We start from the raw sequence: 20746 nt of genomic DNA on the forward strand, positions 1-20746 counted from the left end.
ACTAAAAAACAACATCTGAATTTTTCAATATGTGCATTTTAGACAAATGAAATCCTGGAAAATTGATGAAACCACATATATGCTTCTGACTTTTTTTCTACTCAATATATTGAAGATGTTTGTAAACCTTGTGGACGTAAATTAGAAAATTTTGCAAAAAATCACATGTAAATCTGTCAAGGCATTATCGAGTTTTTGTGAGACACAACACGGCAATTCATTTTTATATATTTAGATGAATATGCAGAGGTTCTTAAATAAATATAATTTATATGTATCTTATTTGTTTTTATTTGTACGTAACTAATTTATTGACATTTTGTCAACATTTGTGACATTCAGACTTAAGTTAAACAGTACGTACGAATTAGATTATATCATGATGGCTCTATTATTTTTAGATTAAATATTGATTTCCAAAATAAATTATATACCTATAAATAGAAATGTCGATATAATAAATATGCAGGTAGTTAACATTAACAAATACACGGGCATGTATTTTTACAGTAAAATGTTCACCGGTTTGAGAATTAAGAGAATTTGACAATATTTATGTGAAAACTGTGTTACAAAAAATACCAACAAACTTTCAGATTGAAATTGGTCAAACGAAAACATCCTTTAGAGATAAATTAATGATCTAGAACAATCGCACTATACTATTTCACCAAAAATTTATGCAGCATGTACTTTCCTTAAATGTAAATAATTGAAATGGGCAATATTTTCTTTTAAAAATTCGAATGACGGTGATTTATCCTCCGAGCCCTAAAAGTTCATAGAAGAGTTCTACTTCCAGAATGAAGATCATGTATGTAAACTAACTTTACGATTGGATTAACACAAAATCAGTCAAATGTAGGTGAACTTAAATTGGAATTTCACTTGAAATTATTATTTAATTCACTAATATATTCTTGTCCACAGCACTGAGGTGTCTTTAGGTCACAATTTTTCAAAGCTCGTCGTGATCCTCTGCATCAATTTCATCTTCTTGCGAATGTTCATTAGAGCTATCTTCTTGGCTGGCGGAGAAGTCTTCATCCTCTGGCATTTCATCCAGTGAAATACCTAGCGTTTGGCGCATCATTTGCTCCACAGAGAAGGCAAATTGTGCAGTCTCTTGTAACATGTAACCAGATCTGGAATGAATACATTTTTTACTGTCTCTATTTTTACAGTGTCGTGTCATGCATAGTTAGTATCTACATATTTAGTATGTAGTTGCAAACAGCTCAAATATTAATAGACACACACAATACACAATTCCATTATTGCACAATTATTCATTTTTATGTCCAAACTTGCTAGAAAATTCCGTGTTAAGTCGGAATGCTTATATACTAAAATCAATACAAAATATATTTTTTACATGTTTTGACTGTGTATGTACACACTCTGATATGAAATATAAATGTTCTAATTAGATCTCCAATTTAAAAGATTTAATATCTAATTTAAAAAATCGAAAAGTAGTAGGAAAACAGTGTGGGAAAACTGCTGGCTTAAAAACTGCAAATCTAAAAATGTATAGATGCAGCAAGTAAAGAAAGAATTCATTTGACAATAATAATCTGAATTTATCCAAATCTTTGTGTATATGTAAATACTAAGAGAAATATTACAAATTAGTTTCAAGTGTTTCCTAGTCACCATCATCATTCCATTATCTGGACTTCATGCTTAGGACCACTGTATTGATACACGAATCACAGTGTATCTCGATAATTATCTAAAATTATCAGTTAAAAATTTAAACCACCCTCTTTGGTGGCAGTCCAGGGACTATACAATATTGCTGCATAAAAACACTTAAGAAAATAAATGCTTCGTGTCAACGTTGTCGGGAATCGAACTCGACACCTCTTACATGGTAGGCAAAATACACTAACCAATAGACAAAGAGACAGACAATTCCTAGTACAAAGGTAAAACACCAGCGAACGCCAAGTGACGAAAGATGCACTTTACATTAAAGGTTCAATAAGATCATCGCACCTGAGTATTGCAGTCTGGTACATCATGCTGGCAATTTCCTTCGCTTTGGAATCTTCGGGATTATCATTTACTCTTCTCAGCAACTCCTTGATGAGTGGATGGCGAGGGTTGATTTCCAGAGATTTCTTTTGGTTCAAATAGTAACTGCAAAATATTCATTATATCAATTCCTTTTGTATTGCACAGTATGTATGCACTTTAATAAAATAAAACAGAAAAACATGTTTTTGGTTCAAAAAATCTTATAAATAATTCTAAAAATAATTCCCGTGTATAGTAATGGGAAGGGACACATACATTTATTTTAATCTAAAAATTTTTAATTAAAAGGTAATATGAAAAATAGCATCATTTTATTGATTGTATTTCTTAATACTTCATTTTTATTATTAAGAAATAAAACCTTTGTTATTAATGTTACTATTTTTAGCTATATTTAAAGAACACAACTATGGTGATACAAAACTTTTGACTTATTATACCTTTTGTTATTTTAATAATATCTATAATCCATTTAATATTTCTTGAGTAGTTGTGTTCTTTAAATAGGGGAAAACGTAGTAACACTAACAAGAAACACTATTTTATAATAAATACCATACATATTTAAAAATATTGTGTTTAATGTAATATTTTTATATATTTTTATTTACCCTTTATAGGACACCTAAAACAGGTAGGTACATAAATATACCACCAGAATTGAGGTATTTATTTTCTAATATTTCATATTAATAAGTCTTATGTCACAAGACTCAGCCTGCCACGCAGCTTTTTCAAATGGAAGAGTATTATTGTCTTAAAAATAACATATTTTATTAGGATTGCAAGATGTAAATTAACACAAAATATGTGTCCTATAAAGGGTTAAATACATATTACAAAATGTAATTGAACAAAATAGGTTTTAATCATATTACACAGAATTTTTTTTTATATCCCACCATGTTTTTGAAAATCCCCTTAAGGGGTTGCTTCTTTTACATTAGTGAAATCCTAAATAAAAAATATATTATTTTTTTGAAGGCAGCCTCTGTGGTGTAGTGGTCAAGACACTTATCTCACACACGGAAGGTTCTGGGTTCGAATCCTGATGAGAATACCAAAATTAAATGTGATTTTTCTCAAGCCTTGATGTACTGTGCATTCACCACTATAATCGGGCCTCCTGGCCTGTTGTAGTGAAAATAAATCAAATTATTAACACTATGGATATTTGTGTATTACCTTCTCTGAGCATCATCGCTTTTCTGGTGAGCATTAGACATGGCAAGACGTTCCATGTTCCCGGTCCAGCCGAACATACTGGCCACCAGAGCACAAGGAGACGAGCTGAGTCGCTCGGAGACCAAAGCCTTAGTGATCTGATCCTTCAAGGCAATGTCTCCCAACCAGTTTAATAGAGGTTCGTACGTTTTCTTAAAGGTATCAATCATCTCCTTCTGGGTTTCACCTGACAATGTTAAAACAAAACTAATTTAGCAACAAAAAACACTTCATTAGAATAAAATATTTTTTTAGTAATACGTATTTTAGGATATATAATGTAACTAATGAGATATAAATGTAAACAAAATAGATACATAATATTTACTTACTTTCAGCAAGTGAGAATCCTTCTTTGGCAACATTCTGGAATTTTTTTCCTTCAAACTCTGGTAGAGCGGAGATGGCGTACTCATCTACGGCCTCTACTAAATAAAGGACTTCATAACCGGCTTTCAAGAGACGTTCTACAAACGGTGACTTGGCCACCTGCAAAAAAAGACATTTAAATCAGAATCTTTTTATCAACTTGTTTTGCTGTGTATTACAAATTTAAAAGATTGAGTTTTTCTACTGACATTTGGAACTGCATTTTAATTATAATAATAAAAATATATACATACAGTAAAACCTCGTTTTAAATTCCTCATTTACACATTTTTCCATTTTTTACACCAAAACGTTCAGGTGCCACTTTTATTCATGTTCGGGGTTAGTTTTTGAAGAAAAATGCCACACATTTAGGAACAACAAAGTCTTCAAATCAATAAATTGCAATGCATAAAGTCTAAAAATGTAGCAGTTTAAAAAGCTATAAAAGTGTGAAACAGTTTTGCAGTAATCTACAGTGACAGTTTTTTTTAGTGATGCCATAGAAAAAAAAGTGATACCATGTAAATAAAATTTCCCAACATTTACGGGAAAAATTAATTTTAAAAAAGTACATATTTTATGCAAATTCAAAATTTTATTTTAGTTTTCTTAACTTGGACAAAATAAATTTTATAAGTTAAAATTAAATAATAATATTTAAAAAAAAAAAAGATTATCTAATATTGATTGAAAAAATATTTTTGATGAAATCAATTATCAAAAATTGGTAAAAATATTAACAATCCCAATTTCTTAAGTTTTTCTGTTATATAATAGTCTAGCAAATTGATTTAATTTTTGTGTTACTCCATTTTTGCCTCAGTTTTACACCTGTTTAATAGTTCCCTTGAAAAACATAAAACGGGTGGTATTACTGTAGTTTCTCTTCATTTTAATTTATAATTTTTACCAGTGACCGGGTTTTGTCATGACTGACATTGTCAGACTGGTCTACTCCAGACCAGATTAAAAATTTACTGAAATTGTACTAAACACGCCTGTACTTTTTACTTGCGAGCAATTACAAACCTCTGCTTTGTTGGCTCCAGCAATGTAATAGATCTTGTCCTGTTTAGACTTCATACGGGTCACATAGTCAGAGAGGAACGTCATCTTGTCACCATTGGATGAGAAGAAGCGGAGTAACTTGGCAAGACGTGTTCGGTTAGACGGATCTTCCATTATTCCCAACTTGATACTAAAAATAAAGTTTCAAGAATGATAAATAAAAACTTATAGGAATTTTGGCTTTCATCTAAATCACTTGATAGGATTTGTGGTTGTTAGAAAAGGCATAAAAAATTTAAATACATGTGTCCACCAGCAGATTTGACACTTAAAAAAGTTAATGCCAAGGTGATAAAAAAAAACCTTTATGTAACATGGGGCACAATGCTATATGGCTAAATCGATTTTAAAAATTCTGACAGAGCAAAATATTATATTGTTGGAATATACGCCGAAAACGTTGAATATCAAAAGGAGAACAAAAATGTTGCCTTGCCACATTGGTCATGTTTGCGAAAACCACCAAAGCCCGGTGAACTCCTGTCCACGGACTCATGATTAGTAAAAAAAATCTGCCACACTCAAGTCGAATGATATCCCAATCACTCTACTGCCTCTACTATAACCAGCGCCAGCACGATTTTAAGTGTCAAATCTGCCGGCAGGCAACTGTATATCATGCTACTGAGAGATTAAATCTCAGCTCAGGAACTCTTTTTTAAAACAGATTTAAAAAATATATTTTTATTTTGTACATATTATGGTACTTTTATTAATTATTAACGTCCTATTTAATAACATCTTATAAAAGCTCTAATCAAATCATTATTACAAATTAAAGATTAAAAATAACACATAAAATTCATAATTCTGCTTCATAAACTAACTTTAATTGTTTAAATTATATGTTGACTTTCCGATTCTGCAAAAATCATCATCAAAGTAATAGTTAAGTCTTGACTTACTTAGTAGAGAATTCTTTCCAAAACTTTTCATAATCTTCAGGGCTTAGTTTTTTAAGCATGTCGAGCGCCTTCCGTACTAGTTTTTTCTTAATCACCTTGATTAACTTATGCTGCTGAAGAGTCTCACGGGAGACATTAAGGGGAAGGTCATCAGAATCCACAACTCCTTGGATGAAGGAAAGATAGCTGGGCATCATGTCATTAAATTCGTCCGTAATGAACACACGCCTCACATACAGCTGTAATGTACAAAAAAAATATATATAAACTAATTGCATATCAAACAATGGAAAACTTTTTCATAGGATTTAAAGGCATTTTTATGGCTATAAATATGCAACTTATTGGTAAGCAGCCAGCCTACAATTTTGAAAAAATGAGATATTGGAGTTATTATTGGTGCAGTAAGGTCAATTCTGCGTTCTGTTAAAAACAGCCAGGCTGCTTTCATACAAAAATCTGTAATAATCACCTTCTGAAAATAGTGTTGTTCACAAAAATGGCATTTCTTAATTTGCAGACAACACCGACAGCACTAGAAAAATCTTACGGTATAGATGCTGGTGGGAAGATTAATACCACCAGAAATTTAATTCTCTTAAAATAAATACGTAAGTATTTTAATTTTATAAATTCGTTAATTTAAAAATACATGTAGTAAATACATGTCACCACATACATCCAAAGTTTGAATGAGGTTTCATTCAATATTAGATCTGGCTGTTTTCTGCAAAATGCTCATTTTAGGTTGTGATCAGCCAGACTTAAAAAATCACCAAAACCCTTTTAACATATTATTTTTTAATTTGTCATCAAATTAATTGATTCTTTACAATTAAGTACACTGATATAAATATAAAATAAATTTTATATTTGAAGCACTTTTTAGTTCAGCACTTTGGTAAAGAAGCTTCTAGAGCTTTGAAAAAAAATAGGTGGTGAAAAACAAAGTTCTTTTTGTATATTTTATTGTAAAATAATATGTTTGATACATAATGACACAACATGCATCAGAGTTTTACTAGGACTGGCTGTTTTCTGTAAAATACACATCTCAGGTTGTGTGATCAGCCAGACTTTAAAAATCATTAAAACTGGTCAAATACGTGGTCAAATTCTTTTTTGTATTATTTATAATTTGTCCAAGTAAAAAACATTTTAACTGTTGTGTAGATTGAATTATTACCTATTTTCAAAAAAGTGCTATTATCTCAGTTTCACTTTTCTATGGCTAGCTGCTTTCTGCATAACTACTTTTAATTGTAGTATATCGAGCCATAATTGGCAGAACAACGTAAGTGACACTTTTGGCGAATTGCATTTTTTAAAGGAAAAGTGTTCCTTATTGCCCCCTGCACAAGTGTTAAAATCACCATAGCTCTATGAAATTCACCTGCCACATTTAAGGATATTTATTTTTATTTATTAAAAGAAAACCACAACCATTGCAACAACAAAAAATACAATATTTACAAATAAACCAAAATTATAGGCCAATTAAAGTTTTCTTTATATTACTCCGCATCATTCCACTCTTAAAAAAAAATATGTGTCATTTAGCGCTTTAACTTGTTGACATATTATTTTTAAGCTAAGCAAAACAATGTAACTGATGGCAATGTAGGCGGTTACGCTAGCTCGCCGCCAATTTTTTAAAAATTTATTTAACTTTTTGTACATAATGTTATTTGTACATTGGCGGGCTTATTGCCAAATGGTAATTTCTTCCAACCAACAAATAAAATAAGTTTTATATATTTAAGTATATATATAAGTTTAAAAATAAACCTGTCAGAGTAATAGGCAAAACAGTGTTACCGCCACTATCTTAGAAGTGGGAGGTATTTAAACAATTTGGCTGTCATTTCAGTTTTGGCAGTAACCAACCATTATAAACCCTATTTACCAAATTATTTTTATAAGGAACAAAAATAAAAATAAACCATCTGTACAATTCACTATTTGTCGCTTACGTTGTTCTGCCGATTATGGCTCGATATTTTATCTGTTACATAAATATAAGATAATCAGTCTTACGCTTTAGTAGCCAATACCTACCTTTATAGATAAAAATTAGTGCCTTTTCTCTACAAAATGCACTTTTAACTGATATTTAATGTTGTTAAATTTATATTAATAAAGCATTTTGTTTTTAAATAGACAATACTATTTGGAAGTCAAAGGATAAAAGAAAGAAAAATGTCAATATTAAAATGTGCAGCATTCTAGCCAAACATTTAGTCAGCTTAAGTGCCTATGATAACATTATCTTTTTATGAAAATTTGTTTTCTTAATTATTACAAATAAAACAAGTGAAATACAAACTTTGATATTATCTGTCTTAGTTCCGTAACGGTTGAATCCTTCACCGGGCTGTACCTTGGGAACAAACAGAAGGCTTTTGAATGTGACCTCTCCCTCGGCTATAAAATGTACGTTACACAATGGGTCATCTTTATCCTTAGTTAAGGATTGGTAGAATGAGTTATATTCGGCTTCTTCAATCTCAGCAGGTCTGAAATTTAACATTTTTAAATTGAAAAAAAAACAAGATTCACAAACACTCTTTCCGGCGCATTAGCAAAAAAGGGATTTTAATTGGATTTTGCATAAATATAAATAATGAATTTAAAACCAAAATATTGACATATGTGCAACTTAAATATTTTTCTAACTGATTTGCAAACTAAAAAATATAAAAAGTGAATAATTTATTTGCAATGATAATAAGCACGCAAAGCAAACTCACTTCCTTGTCCAAATTGGTTTACTATCATTAATAGGTTCCCAATTCCAAACTGTCTTCTCCACCTTTTTAGTTTTTGGTTTGTCATCAGTAGAATCTTCTTCAACTTGCGCATCCTCATCTTCTGATTCCGTAATGGGTTTTACTTCATCCTCAACTGATTCTTCTACTTCAATGGATTTTGAAGCCCATAGATAGATGGGGAAGTTGATGAATTGAGAATACTTCTTAATCAGGTTTCGGACTGTGTCAAGTTCCAAAAAGTCCAGTGCTTCATCCTTCAAGTGCAGACTAGAAAATGAAAATAAATACCATATTGAAATTTTAATTACTGTTAGTTTATTATATTTTTACTATTAATTTTATTTCTGCAGTTAAAAAGAGGTTAATACATCTTAAATTTGAAATATCTTTTTGGGGTGGGACATACAATTTATATAATGAGAAACAAAACAAAATTACTTTCAAAATAGTTTACATAGTTAGCTTGGAAGGAGTTACATAATTTTTAAAAAATCGGGTTGTGGTCCCGTGGCTAGTGTCTCAGACTCACGGCTCAAAGGTCTGTGGTTCAAATCTGTGATCTGGGTAATTTGTTTAATTTTTTAATATCGATAGTATACAAATTGTCTGTCTCGCCTGATCTGTGTTCCTCTTTGCAAAGTGTTTCCTCGAGGGTCTTCTGCAATGGAGAACTGTGCCGCGTCGGACTCCCAGATATACTGGACATCGTCATTGTGCTTAGTGGTGACAGTAACGCGGTCAGCCACCAAGAACGCCGAATAGAAGCCAACTCCGAACTGGCCAATCATGTCATTCATTTCATTCTTGTTAGATGAATCCTAAAAGTAAAGGAACATTTGAGTTTTGCAAAATGGGGATCATTATGTAAAAAATACAAGATTACAAAATATTTAAAAAAATATTTAGAACAAAGTAAATTCAAAAAAATAAAATATGAAAAAAAAAACAAATGTTTGCTAACTTCTGCAGGGGAGAAGTAAAGGGGGACGGTTGATGGTGTATCAGACTCCCCCTGCCCCCTCCTCGTTTCTCTCCTGCAGAAGTAAGCAACCATTTGTTTTTTTTTTTAATATTTAATTTAAGATTTTAGTTGTTCTAAAAATTTATTTTAATGTGCCAATATGTCTTCTTGCTCATACTGATCATCGTGGTTTCGGATGTGACAGGGTTTAAAGAACACCTGTATATTTATTGTATATGCAGACAATTAGTAGAATTCCATATTTAATTTGGTAATGTATCCAAAGTAAAACAAGTTTATTGGATTATAATTCTACTTTATTTTTTATAAAATATACAAAGGGTATATTGTGACGCGTTTCGTCTTGTTAGGACATTTTCACTCTGTATATGTTATATAAAACTGTCGATTTTCCAAATAAAATAAAATGATACAAATATTAATATTTTCATAAAGGTGCATTAAATAATAGCCATGTTCCGTTTATAATTTTTAAGCTCCATTTTAATTAATGAGATCGAAAAATAGTACAACATTACCTGCATCTTGGCAAGGAAATCGGCCGTTCCAGACTTAGCAATTGTACCGAGGTTATTGATGAGATCTTGTTTGGTCATACCCAAACCAGAATCAATTATATGAAGAGTCTTGCCATCCTTATCTGCTTTGATTTTAATGTTCATATCTGGATTGGAATCTAACACGGATGATAATGTAAGAGACAGTAATCGGATCTTGTCCAAGGCGTCTGAAGCATTAGAAATCAACTCTCTGAGGAAAATCTGTAAAGAAAATGGAACACAAGAAGTAGAAAAAATATTTTTTTCATTTTTAATTCATTAAAAACGAATGTTATATTTCAAACCTCTTTGTTTCTATACAACGAGTTGATAATAAGTTTCATCATGCGATTGACTTCAGCTTGGAAAGCAAACTTTTCAGCCTTGTCCCTTAGCTCTTTCATCTGTGCCACGTTTAACCCGTCTATCTTAATTGCTTCTTCCTCACGCGATACCACTTCAGCATCTAAAATCAAAAGTTATTTATTTTTAAGAAAGGATTACTGTAAAAAAATATGTTTTTATCGATTCGGACTAAACGCTGGACATACTTTAAACAAACTTATTTTGAAGAAATTGGATTGCTCACAGTAAAGCGTCAAATAAAGTATAACGTAGTAATTTTTATAAATAAAATAATTAAGGGAATAAATTGATTAAAAAAGTAATCAAATTTAACCAACAATGTCATACATATGAAACTAGGTATAAAAAAGATAAGATTAAATTTATAGATATGAGGATAAAAACAGAATCTCAAAACTCATTTTACAGGGGATTAAAGTTGTATAATGGAGTTACCCGAAGAAATAAAAGAGATAGAAAAGATTTAAATATTTATATTTGATTTGAAAAATTTTGTTTTTGAGAAATTTTGATAAAAATTGTAATGTTATTAAAAGTTTATATTGGTTCTTAAGATGTTATGAACTAACTTAATAAAGTATAAATCAATAAATATTTTACGTATTCAGAAACAACAAATTATTACTTAAGTGTCTGAAAAATTACCTAGTTTAATGGCCAGCATAAATCATAAGCTTTTAATATACAGTTGAACTTCGTTATAATGATCACAGAAATAGCGAGATCTCAGATATAATGAGGAATTATTAGTTGACATTTTAGTTTGTGGTTTTCTCCATACATTTATTCACTTTTATAACGAGCTTCTTCTCGGACATACCGAACAAAAATACTGTCAACAATTGAGCAAAAACTCTTCAATTGTTTAAAAACTTAATTTTCGAAATAAAAACCTAAGTAATACAATCCAAAAGGGGGACTAGCTTATTGCCGATGCTTCTGGGTGTTGGGATCGGTTTATGTTTATGATACTATGTAAGTGTCTGATTATGCTGATTTCCAATTGTTTTTTAAAAATATACATGTGATACACAAAAAATGTGCATTACATATATAAAAGAGTACTTGAATATTGTGTCAATTTACACACATGCCTTTTATTTATAATATATTATGTACAGTAAATAACCCCTGCTCTATGTGTGGGTAACAATAAGTTTTCATATAAATCATTATAGTGTGCATACTAACACAAACAAAATTAGTATATTTACTCGATTCATGGACAGGCACTAACGCATTAACATAAGGTTAAACATTCTAAAGCACTGTAAATAATAATAAAGTACATACTAAATATACATAAATTATTTAGTATGTACATATAATTTATAAATATGTAGGTAATATTAATACCAACAAAATAATTCAATCAATAATGTTTTATATTACCAACTGGTAATAAGTAATGTTAAAATATTTCATTGAATGTTTTGAAATCTGTACTAGCATTAAAAATATAAACAAAAATACATTTTGCGCATCAAATATTTCCAAAACAGCATTCACAACAATTGATGTTCATTAAATAACAAAATTGATGGCATTTATGAAATATGTAGTGATTTAACATTTGAGACATGTGACATTATTGATCAAACATATTAAGGTGGCATGTACCAAAATAGTGACTTATTTTAATAAGATATAAAATTTAGTTAAATATTAAAGATATAAAGTAAGGTAGGTATGGAATCAGAAGGAAGTAGTGTAGCCAATAGTGCAATACACATAGCAACAGCTGTTACCAGGAGTGGGCAAAGTAAAGCAACTAATGGATCCGCTGTGGATGGTCCATTACACAGGAAACCCTTCAAACTAAGGTTCGGAACGGAACACGACCTGGGAAGATCAACTGTTTCTTCGCTTAAACCACTGGGTTTACGTGAGTTCATTATTAACCACTGAGTCGGGTAATTAGTACCTATTAAAGTCATACTTCGAATAACTATTTATTACACTTTATAACTATACACTCTATTAATAAGTTTTTATTTTATTATTTATATTTGAATACATGCAGTAACAATAATTAGGTTTTCTAATATTTGTCTGTGTATGGGCGAATGAAGAATACAGTTCTCTGTGGAAAATACAGCCGGAATCCAGGACAAGTGGTTTCAACTTGATTTCTACTCTTGGGTAAAAATCGTGAAAAAGGAATTCAAGTGGAGAAAATTCTGCCTAGTAGTGTAGTGGTAGGCGTGTCTGCCTACCATGCATGAAGTCCTGGTTTCGATTCCTGGGACGGTCAACATGAAATATTTGTTTATTAGGTGGTTTGCAGCTCCAATATTTCACTGTTCTTGAATCTGCACTTGAAGCGTAATACTAACAACCTTACCTTTCTATAACACAAGGTTGAGATACACTGCGTGTACTTTTCCAATGCAGCGCCTTATGCACCATCAGGTGCGATTAGGATTTTATTATGATGATTCAAATATTGAAATTCATAATAGCAATGGGCGTAGCATTTTCTTGGAAAAAATTATTTATTAATACAGCTTATAATCAACCATAATCATAATCAAGAAATTAACCATGAAGAAATAGCTTTATTTTTATTAAAATAGCATTTGTGATATTACGACATACCCAAAAAATGTTATCAACTAAACTAGATATAATTCAAACTCCAGCCCTCCGATCCTGAATCTGACGCACTACTTAATAATTCATCCTTAAAAATATAATGTAAAAAATTCATATATAAATTCAAGTGGTTGGGTGCAATCTAGTTGCGAGTTAGATTAGATGAGGAAAAAATAAATAAAATGACTTATTCATATTTAAACTATTTTCTTAACAATTTGTAAAAAGAACTTAAATGGAGAGCTAATGCTAAGCTAAGCATAATTGCCTTCTCAAATTAGCGACCACACACGAGTAAGGTATTTTATTCCATGCACAAAAATAAGTTTTTCGTAAGTAAACATAATAGGAGTACGTCAAGCAAAATGATGCCTGTCCGGCTCCCATGTTTATCTCAAACTAAATTTTTAAAGACTAAGTTTGCATTCGACAGTAAATATCAGATCATCCATACAATTTTTTAAGAAAATCGCCCCTGGCAAAATCAATGAACATTAACTATATTTAAGTACATGACAACAAATACATATTTTAAATTAAAAAAAATATTGGCTTTAAGAACAACTTTGAAGTAAACATTTTTATTTTATTTATTTTTCAAAAATATTTACAAAATATTCTTAAATTAAAGTCCTGCTGAGTTGCATACATACAGCTCGTCTTCAAAGACTTTTAATTGTGCCTACTGCTAAAGCATTTTTGACCATATTTAGATATGATTATCTGTGTTCATGTATTACATATATATAGAAATAATAGTTTGTACCTATACTTTTTTTTTAAGCTTTCTTTTTTTCAAATTTCTGATTCTATATGCCAGTAGTTACGCCCACAGAATACCTTGTTTTCGCGCCCTTAAATTCCAGTAATAGTCTACAAAGATTTAGACATACTCAAAATATTGACATCTTTATTGCTGGGTTTGATTAATATCTATTTTAATACATATTAATTCGCCGACTCCGCTCACTGTGTTATTACTTTCAGTGCCGAGATTAACACCCAAATTTTACACAACACTAATTGAATCCGAAAATACCCCAGGAAGAAAAATAGAAATAAATAATATTAAAACCAAGATAGACAATTTATTTACTCAGGGACCACGGCAGAAATTGGTTCTACCGAAACTAGAAAGTCATAAGTAAGATAAACATGTTACATATTTAGGAAATCAGGTTCACAAAGACTCGATTATTGCAATAAAAAAATTGTCTGCTTTTAGAAATGATCACAATGTGACATTGAAATTGTGGTTTTACAGAAACACCTTTGTGATCCTTAATCCCTGGCTCTCATTTTCACAAACTAAAGTGAAAAAATTTCCATACTTTTTAAACCTAGAAATATTATTGGTTTTTATTATAATGTACTATTTACATAAGAAATGTGATCGAATTAATAATTATTAGTTCGGTGGGATAGATTTTTTTTTTGTGTATATTACAACAGAGATAGGGAACATTTAGATTAAGGTTAACACTTTACAAGCTCTTCATTATGCCTATGTTCAAACGTCTGTATGTTATAAATTTATAAAAATATAGAAAGCCAGCCTGAACTGTACATTTTCTGATTTAAAAAGTTTTTTAAAAAGACAAATATCAAATGCAAAAAGAGTTTACTTGGTGATAAATACATTTTCAATCAATTTTGTCGTCATCATCATCATCAGCATTCCCTTTCCACATCTAATGGTGTATAGGGCACTGCATTGGTACACCAATCGCAGCATATCTTGATCATTTTTGTTACATTAAGGTAAGATGATCTGTCTTACGTTTCGGGTACCAGTAGAGGGACTATGAAATATTCCAGTGTAAAAACACTGTTTTAAATCAATAGTTCATATCAACCATGTCGAGAATCAAACCTGAGACCTCTTGCATGGTAGGCAAACGCGCTGACCATTACACCGACTCATTCATTTCATAGATTTTTAAAAATATTTTGTAATTTAAAATAAAATCATTTATAAATAAATACATTTGACAATTAATTACTACCTTAATTATTCAATGTACATCTTAAATTTTGTTTGTGAAAATTGCATAGAAATTTTACTAAAAAATTTATTTAAAAAAAAAAAAAAATTTTAAGAACAATAACAAATAGAAAATAGGATTAAAGATATTTAGAGATAAATAAAAAACAAAATTAAATAAATGTTTATTATTTTCAAATGAATGTAATATTTCATTTCGGTAATGAATATATAATTTTAATATAATTGTCTATGTGTATAAATATAAGATTAACCTAATAATATAATTGTCGGCCTCGTGGTGTGGTGGTCAGCGGGTTCGCCTACTATGCAATAGGTCTCGGGTTCGATTCCCAACACGGTTGACAACAAATATTTATTTAAAAGGGTGTTTTTACAATACAATATTTTAGAGTCCCCGGACTGGTACCTGAAGTGTAAAACTGATCATCTTACCTTCATGTAACAAAAATGGTCAAGATACGTTGCAATTGGTGTACCAATGCAGTGCCCTATGCATAATTAGGTGCAGAAAAGGAATGACAACTGATTATTTTCTTTACGTTGAGACAATAACTGGAACAAAACTACCTGAATAATAATCTATAATTCTGTGCCAAATTATTTACAGGTATGGGTGGTATCACAATGTGAAATTTACTGAGAAGTGTCCAGAGGAAAGAAAATTTTATTTTGGCATTAATAGTTCACCAATGGTTAGATACAGAATATTAATTCTTGCAAATGATTCACGCGATACTATTGCTATGATACCAAAAGCCAAATCCAAATAGTCATCAATTTTAAATTGGTACAAAATTCCTTAATACTGTTGTACATGTATGTAAAACACACACAAAAATGTGAGATCTCTTATACATTATAAATATAGATGTCAAAATTAATGTCATTTTCAAAAATGTAACACTGCGGGTGAGACACTGCGGGTGCAATATAATTTACAAAAAATAAATAGTAAATTTAATATGCAAACAATTTTTTTTATTTCAACCACATAAGTTCATAATTTAGTAGTGCCATCTGTCGTATGTGTTGAGCACTAATAATGGAAAAGGTCAATTTTTGTATGATTTCTTCCAGGATTTCTTAAAGGGGCAATATCTCTAACTGCCCGAGATCGTATACAACCATAATATACGGTAGAATTATTCATGAAAACGTCATTTAGATCCATCAACTGGTAAAATAATGCCATCATCTATTACAGAAAGTTAAAATCCCAACCATAAAATCTCAGCATGGAGAGGAGTTACTCTCTTTCATGGCCCAAATTAAGTTTTTAGAAGATATTTTTAGCGGATAAATGTTTTTATATTCACACAATGCTTTTAAACTTCATACTAGCACTTAATATCTCTCGCTTTCTATATTTATAGTAGAAATTTTTATTTCTACTTATTCCCTCTAAGTATTGAAACATCATTTAGAGGTACCCACCAAAAGCCAAATATTTAGTAAACTGAATGCGGTCTTCGAAATGAATAGGTTGGGAGAGTTATCTAAACTGATATATTTTTGTCAGATTCACTAACCAAACAGAGACAGCTAATTATTATGAAGATGACGACTCCTTGAGATTAAAAGTTGGCACAAAAATGCTATATTTAAAGCAAAATAACATAGCAAAAATTTGGCTATTCAAAACCCTAGTATTTTGCTAAGACATGGACTATAAAAGCAGCAGATAGAAGAAGATTAGACGATTTTGAGACGTGGTGCTGACAGCATATACCAAATTCTTTGGAGCCAGATGTACGAATTCCTGAATTCTGAAGGAGGTCTGACCAAAAGACAGACTCTTCACTATCTGCTAAAAGTGCACCCTTCAGTTCTTTAGACACCTGACTCGGAGAGGTATCTAGTCTCGTGCCGGTTGGCAAAGTGGCGGGAAGAAGAGGGATAGAAAGACCACCAACATGCTGAACTGACCAGATCGGGACCGCGACAGGCTTTCCAGTAACTGCAGCTAGCCAGGTGAAGTTCAGTAGCAGACAGAATTAGAGCTGTCAATGTTGATCGGGATTGTTGTACAAATGTAAAGACGGAAGAAGCATTGCAATCAGAGAAGTACACCTTGTGTTCACAAAATTAATATGGTATCTCTGTTTTCATATACTTACTGAAGATAAACTCTAAATAGAAGTAAATTAACTAGAATTAGACGCTAGCTAAAACGCTCCAGATGGTTAAAACAAGCTATTTTAGACAAAGAATCCATAAATGGGATTTCAACAAGTAATATTTTCATTTACATCATAGTAGGTAATCAATAAAAGCTCAATAGAAATAGTTTTTTTTTTATCACACGTTTGAGTGGAATCTATTAAATACAGGAGGCCCTCGACTTTCGCACATTCTGCTTTCGCACAATTCACTATTTCGCACTTTTTTTTCAATTAAGCAAAGTTGGAAATAATTAGACTTTTTGATAGCAGTGAATAATTTGCTTCGATCGGCTGTTAATACGACATAAACAGGTTTACGATATGTTCGATTTTGAAGAAAAAAAATTAAAGAATAGGTCCAAATTTGTGGAAACATATATTATATCTTCAAAGATTGTTTCCGAAAGACACGGTATAGTGATAGATGAAATGGAAAGATCTTTGTCATCATGGATTGACAACACATTTTTTACTATCAAGGAAGAATGTGATCCCAATGAAGAATGTATGTCTTAAGAACGCAGGGCGATTGAGAAAGACAGCGTGTTATAGAACTCCTAATCAAGAAAAGGAAAAAAAGGCTGATATTCAACTACCTGTTGACAAATTTATAAAGAAACCACCTGAAAGTACTTAAACACGCCTCATTGACTTGACTATGTAAATTGATAAATATTTAAAATGAATTATTGATAAATACATTTTTCAAAATACAGGATATTGTTTACATCTCTCAACTTTCCAACATTCGCACACATTTTCGGGAACCAATTATATGCGAAAGTCGAGGGTCTACTGTAAAATGCTAAGATATCAAGAAATATGCTCGTTTTGCACATGAATTCTAGAATGAAAATAACTAATATATATTTATTTTTAAATAAACAAACATTTAGAAGCTTCGTCACAATGCATGGACAGTGAATTTAAACGATTTTATTTGTAAATATGCAAACCTGTTCTGGAACCATCTCTGGAGGACCCTATGTCAATGTCTACTGTTTCAACAGTTCCTTCACCCATCGGCAGACTGGCATCGTCAGCATAGCAACACCCTAAAACAAGAGAATGGCTTTTACTTATAAATATTATCACAAACTACCAGAAAATACACAAACCGATTATTAGAAATGAATACGTGTAACATTTTCACATAACCCTAAAACTAACAACTCACCGGCAATAATAAACAAGCCTAATAGGCAATATAATCTATTCCTCATTATGCGCAGTAAAAAAGAAACTTTTTTATTAACAATATTAATGAATAACTAAATTCCGGCGAACCCCGCTTAGCCGAAAAAAATAGTAGCTGATTGTCACCAGTTAGACATTCACACTCACAAAGTGACAATCGGCTCAGCTCAACAAATATAATGATCAGTTTGCTTCGATTGGTCCAATTGAGTAAAACCACGCATGATATTCTGCCAATCGTCTAACAACATTTGCTTCATTTACAAATGGCTTCAGCTCATTGGTTGAAGTGTCTTCAAAAAGAACCATAGAGTTATTATCTCTCTCTGCCTAGGCATAGATTCTGGGTTCCTCTATAAATGAGTGGTCTATGGGCATTTTAATAACGACCACAACCTCTACGAAATATTAAAAAACAATGAATACACAGAAACAAAAAATCTTTATGTGCAATAACAAGCATTTTATTGCTCACATTTTCAACAGCTGGAATATAAATAATGCCATTGTAGTTTGAACACAATAATCTATATATATATATATATATGTTCGAATGGTTGTCCTCGGTAGACTGAATAACTACCGGACCGATTTACGTGCGATTTTCAGATAAATGTACATCTTTGCCGCGAGAAGGTGAATAGCTCATAAAATCTTCAATTTATAAAGTACAAAAAAAGTTAGTAGCGTAAATATTTTTTTATCCATCACTAGGGTTAAAAAAATAAATGGATGTTATTTTTTTGTGTGTAAAAAAAGTTTGTTTTTGAATGTTTACTAACAACATTCGTTTTTGTATGGATCCCAGTCAGATTATTTCAGTGAATTCCTTATAATTTTTACAAATTTATTTCTTTTTACTGGATTTTTGGTTATACTCTTAGATGTATAAGGTTATACTTAAATAGTATCAACTGACATTCTATACATTTTTGAAAATCGCATTCCTGACTAAAGCAGAGATAATGTAGAACTATTACGACTAAAGTGCATCCGTGAGCAGAGTTTGACATTTGCTAAAAGAATTCTTTATTTGAAAATAATATATTATTTTATGTTTTGGAATTCAAAAATAAACAAATACTTAAGTACCTTTTACTATTTTTTTTTCTTTATTTGGGCCTACTACCAAAACTTGATAACATCGGCCAAAAACAAGTTACATTTATAAACATAAGAATAACATAAACAGACAGGAATAACAATATAGATACAAACAAAAGACAAGAAAAATATAAGTACAAGAATAACATTGAAATATCAATTGTAATAATAAACACATATCAAAACTAATAAAAATTTCAACATAAATTGAAATAGGCACTAACAGAAAAACCCACCAAAACCTGATAGTGCCTATTTAACAGAAAATAGAAACTTACAGTAAAATGAAATATTTGAATATGTAGGTATTATTTTTAGATTTAGAATTCAATCATAAGCAAGTACCTGGGTACCTACTTACCTTACTTGAAAAGTAACAACCCGAACGGTTTTTACTCAAGATTTTTTGGTAAAGTTTTGAAAGTATGCTTAGTTATGTATAACCTTAAAAGGAAACGCGGTCCGACTTTTCTTCATACAATTGGATTCACGTATTTCCTCTCTGAATTATGGTATTAGAGTAATGTTTTTTTTTTCAATAACAACAACAAACTATCATGCCGTTTCTCCGCAAGAGTATGGAGAGAGGATAAAACCCCACATCACTCTATATTTGCATTCAGATCTAGCTTCCTCTACATTCATAGATCTTCTCATGCACGCGCGTCAATTATTCTGACTTTTGCCATATCCACCTTGATTTGATCATGCCATGTCTTTCTCGGTCTTTCTTTATTTTTGCATCCACGAACATTCGCATTGTAAATATTTTTAGCCGTTCTTTCGTTGTCCATTCGCTCTACATGTCCAAAACAGCGCAGAGCTCTTTTTTACACATTATAGATATTTACAATTGGCGCGTCTCAATATTGTTTTGTTTTTAAAATAATGATTTATTAAGGGAACGAGAACCATTCAAACCCGTAAAAAAGCACAGTTTTATCTGCTGTCTTTGGGCGCACGGTATACAAATATTACTTTTAAAAACGCAAAACATACCGATACAGAAAAATTTATTCTGACACTTTGTCTAAAAAAATAACAAAATCGGTTCAGTTTTGAGGTAGGTACGGAAAACGGTAAAGCGAAATGTCGATTTTGTCCACTCTAACAAAAGGTCTGACATGCAGTTATTTTTTTCGCACAGCATCGGGGAGGCATCTGCAAGACAGTGAAAGGAAAACAATGTTTGAATACCTATTTATCGAAATTCTCTGTCATCATTATTTTTGTAAACAGAAACACAAAAATAATAATTTATACGTACATATCTAATTTGGACTAATACAATTATTGATAAAAAAAAAACAAACAAAACAAACCGTCACGCCGTTTCCCCGTAAGGGTAATCAGAGAGAATAGAACGCCACATCACTCATTCTTTGCATATAGATCTCGCTTTCTCTACAT

General features: G+C 31.0%; 2 protein-coding genes across 2 annotated transcripts; one reads left to right on the forward strand and one right to left on the reverse strand.

Moving 5' to 3' along the window:
- Positions 1–273: 273 nt before the first annotated feature.
- On the reverse strand, positions 274–18379 carry Gp93 (heat shock protein 90 Gp93). The gene is made up of 13 exons (XM_088223639.1): positions 18213–18379; positions 17992–18090; positions 10210–10370; positions 9884–10126; positions 8999–9201; positions 8363–8650; positions 7939–8128; positions 5613–5851; positions 4669–4837; positions 3600–3756; positions 3229–3454; positions 2002–2145; positions 274–1145 (listed from the first exon to the last, which is right to left on the reverse strand). Exons 1-13 carry the CDS (start codon positions 18256–18258, stop codon positions 959–961), a joined length of 2352 nt encoding a protein of 783 aa, XP_088079765.1. The 5' UTR covers positions 18259–18379; the 3' UTR covers positions 274–958.
- On the forward strand, positions 11859–15772 carry LOC148285565 (uncharacterized). Its single transcript, XM_088223664.1, has 3 exons — positions 11859–12155; positions 13853–14009; positions 15481–15772. The coding sequence occupies exons 1-3, from the start codon at positions 11960–11962 to the stop codon at positions 15641–15643; spliced, it is 516 nt and encodes a 171-aa protein (XP_088079790.1). The 5' UTR covers positions 11859–11959; the 3' UTR covers positions 15644–15772.
- Positions 18380–20746: the final 2367 nt, after the last annotated feature.

Source organism: Micrasema longulum, unplaced genomic scaffold (assembly GCF_059751315.1).
Source record: "Micrasema longulum isolate JH-2025_06_02 unplaced genomic scaffold, ASM5975131v1 h1tg000024l, whole genome shotgun sequence".
Classification (NCBI taxonomy): Eukaryota; Metazoa; Arthropoda; class Insecta; order Trichoptera; family Brachycentridae; genus Micrasema; species Micrasema longulum.

Excerpts from the sequence above, each read along its gene's own strand:
- LOC148285565 (XM_088223664.1), top strand. The coding sequence starts at position 11,960 with ATGGAATCAGAAGGAAGTAGTGTAGCCAATAGTGCAATACACATAGCA. Across the intron at positions 12,156-13,852 it reads GCTTAAACCACTGGGTTTAC|TGCCGAGATTAACACCCAAA; the intron begins GTGAGTTCATTA and ends TATTACTTTCAG. Across the intron at positions 14,010-15,480 it reads CCGAAACTAGAAAGTCATAA|GTATGGGTGGTATCACAATG; the intron begins GTAAGATAAACA and ends AATTATTTACAG.
- Gp93 (XM_088223639.1), bottom strand. The coding sequence starts at position 18,258 with ATGAGGAATAGATTATATTGCCTATTAGGCTTGTTTATTATTGCCG. Across the intron at positions 3,757-4,668 it reads CTGGAGCCAACAAAGCAGAG|GTGGCCAAGTCACCGTTTGT; the intron begins GTTTGTAATTGC and ends CTTTTTTTGCAG. Across the intron at positions 2,146-3,228 it reads AGCGATGATGCTCAGAGAAG|TTACTATTTGAACCAAAAGA; the intron begins GTAATACACAAA and ends AATATTTTGCAG.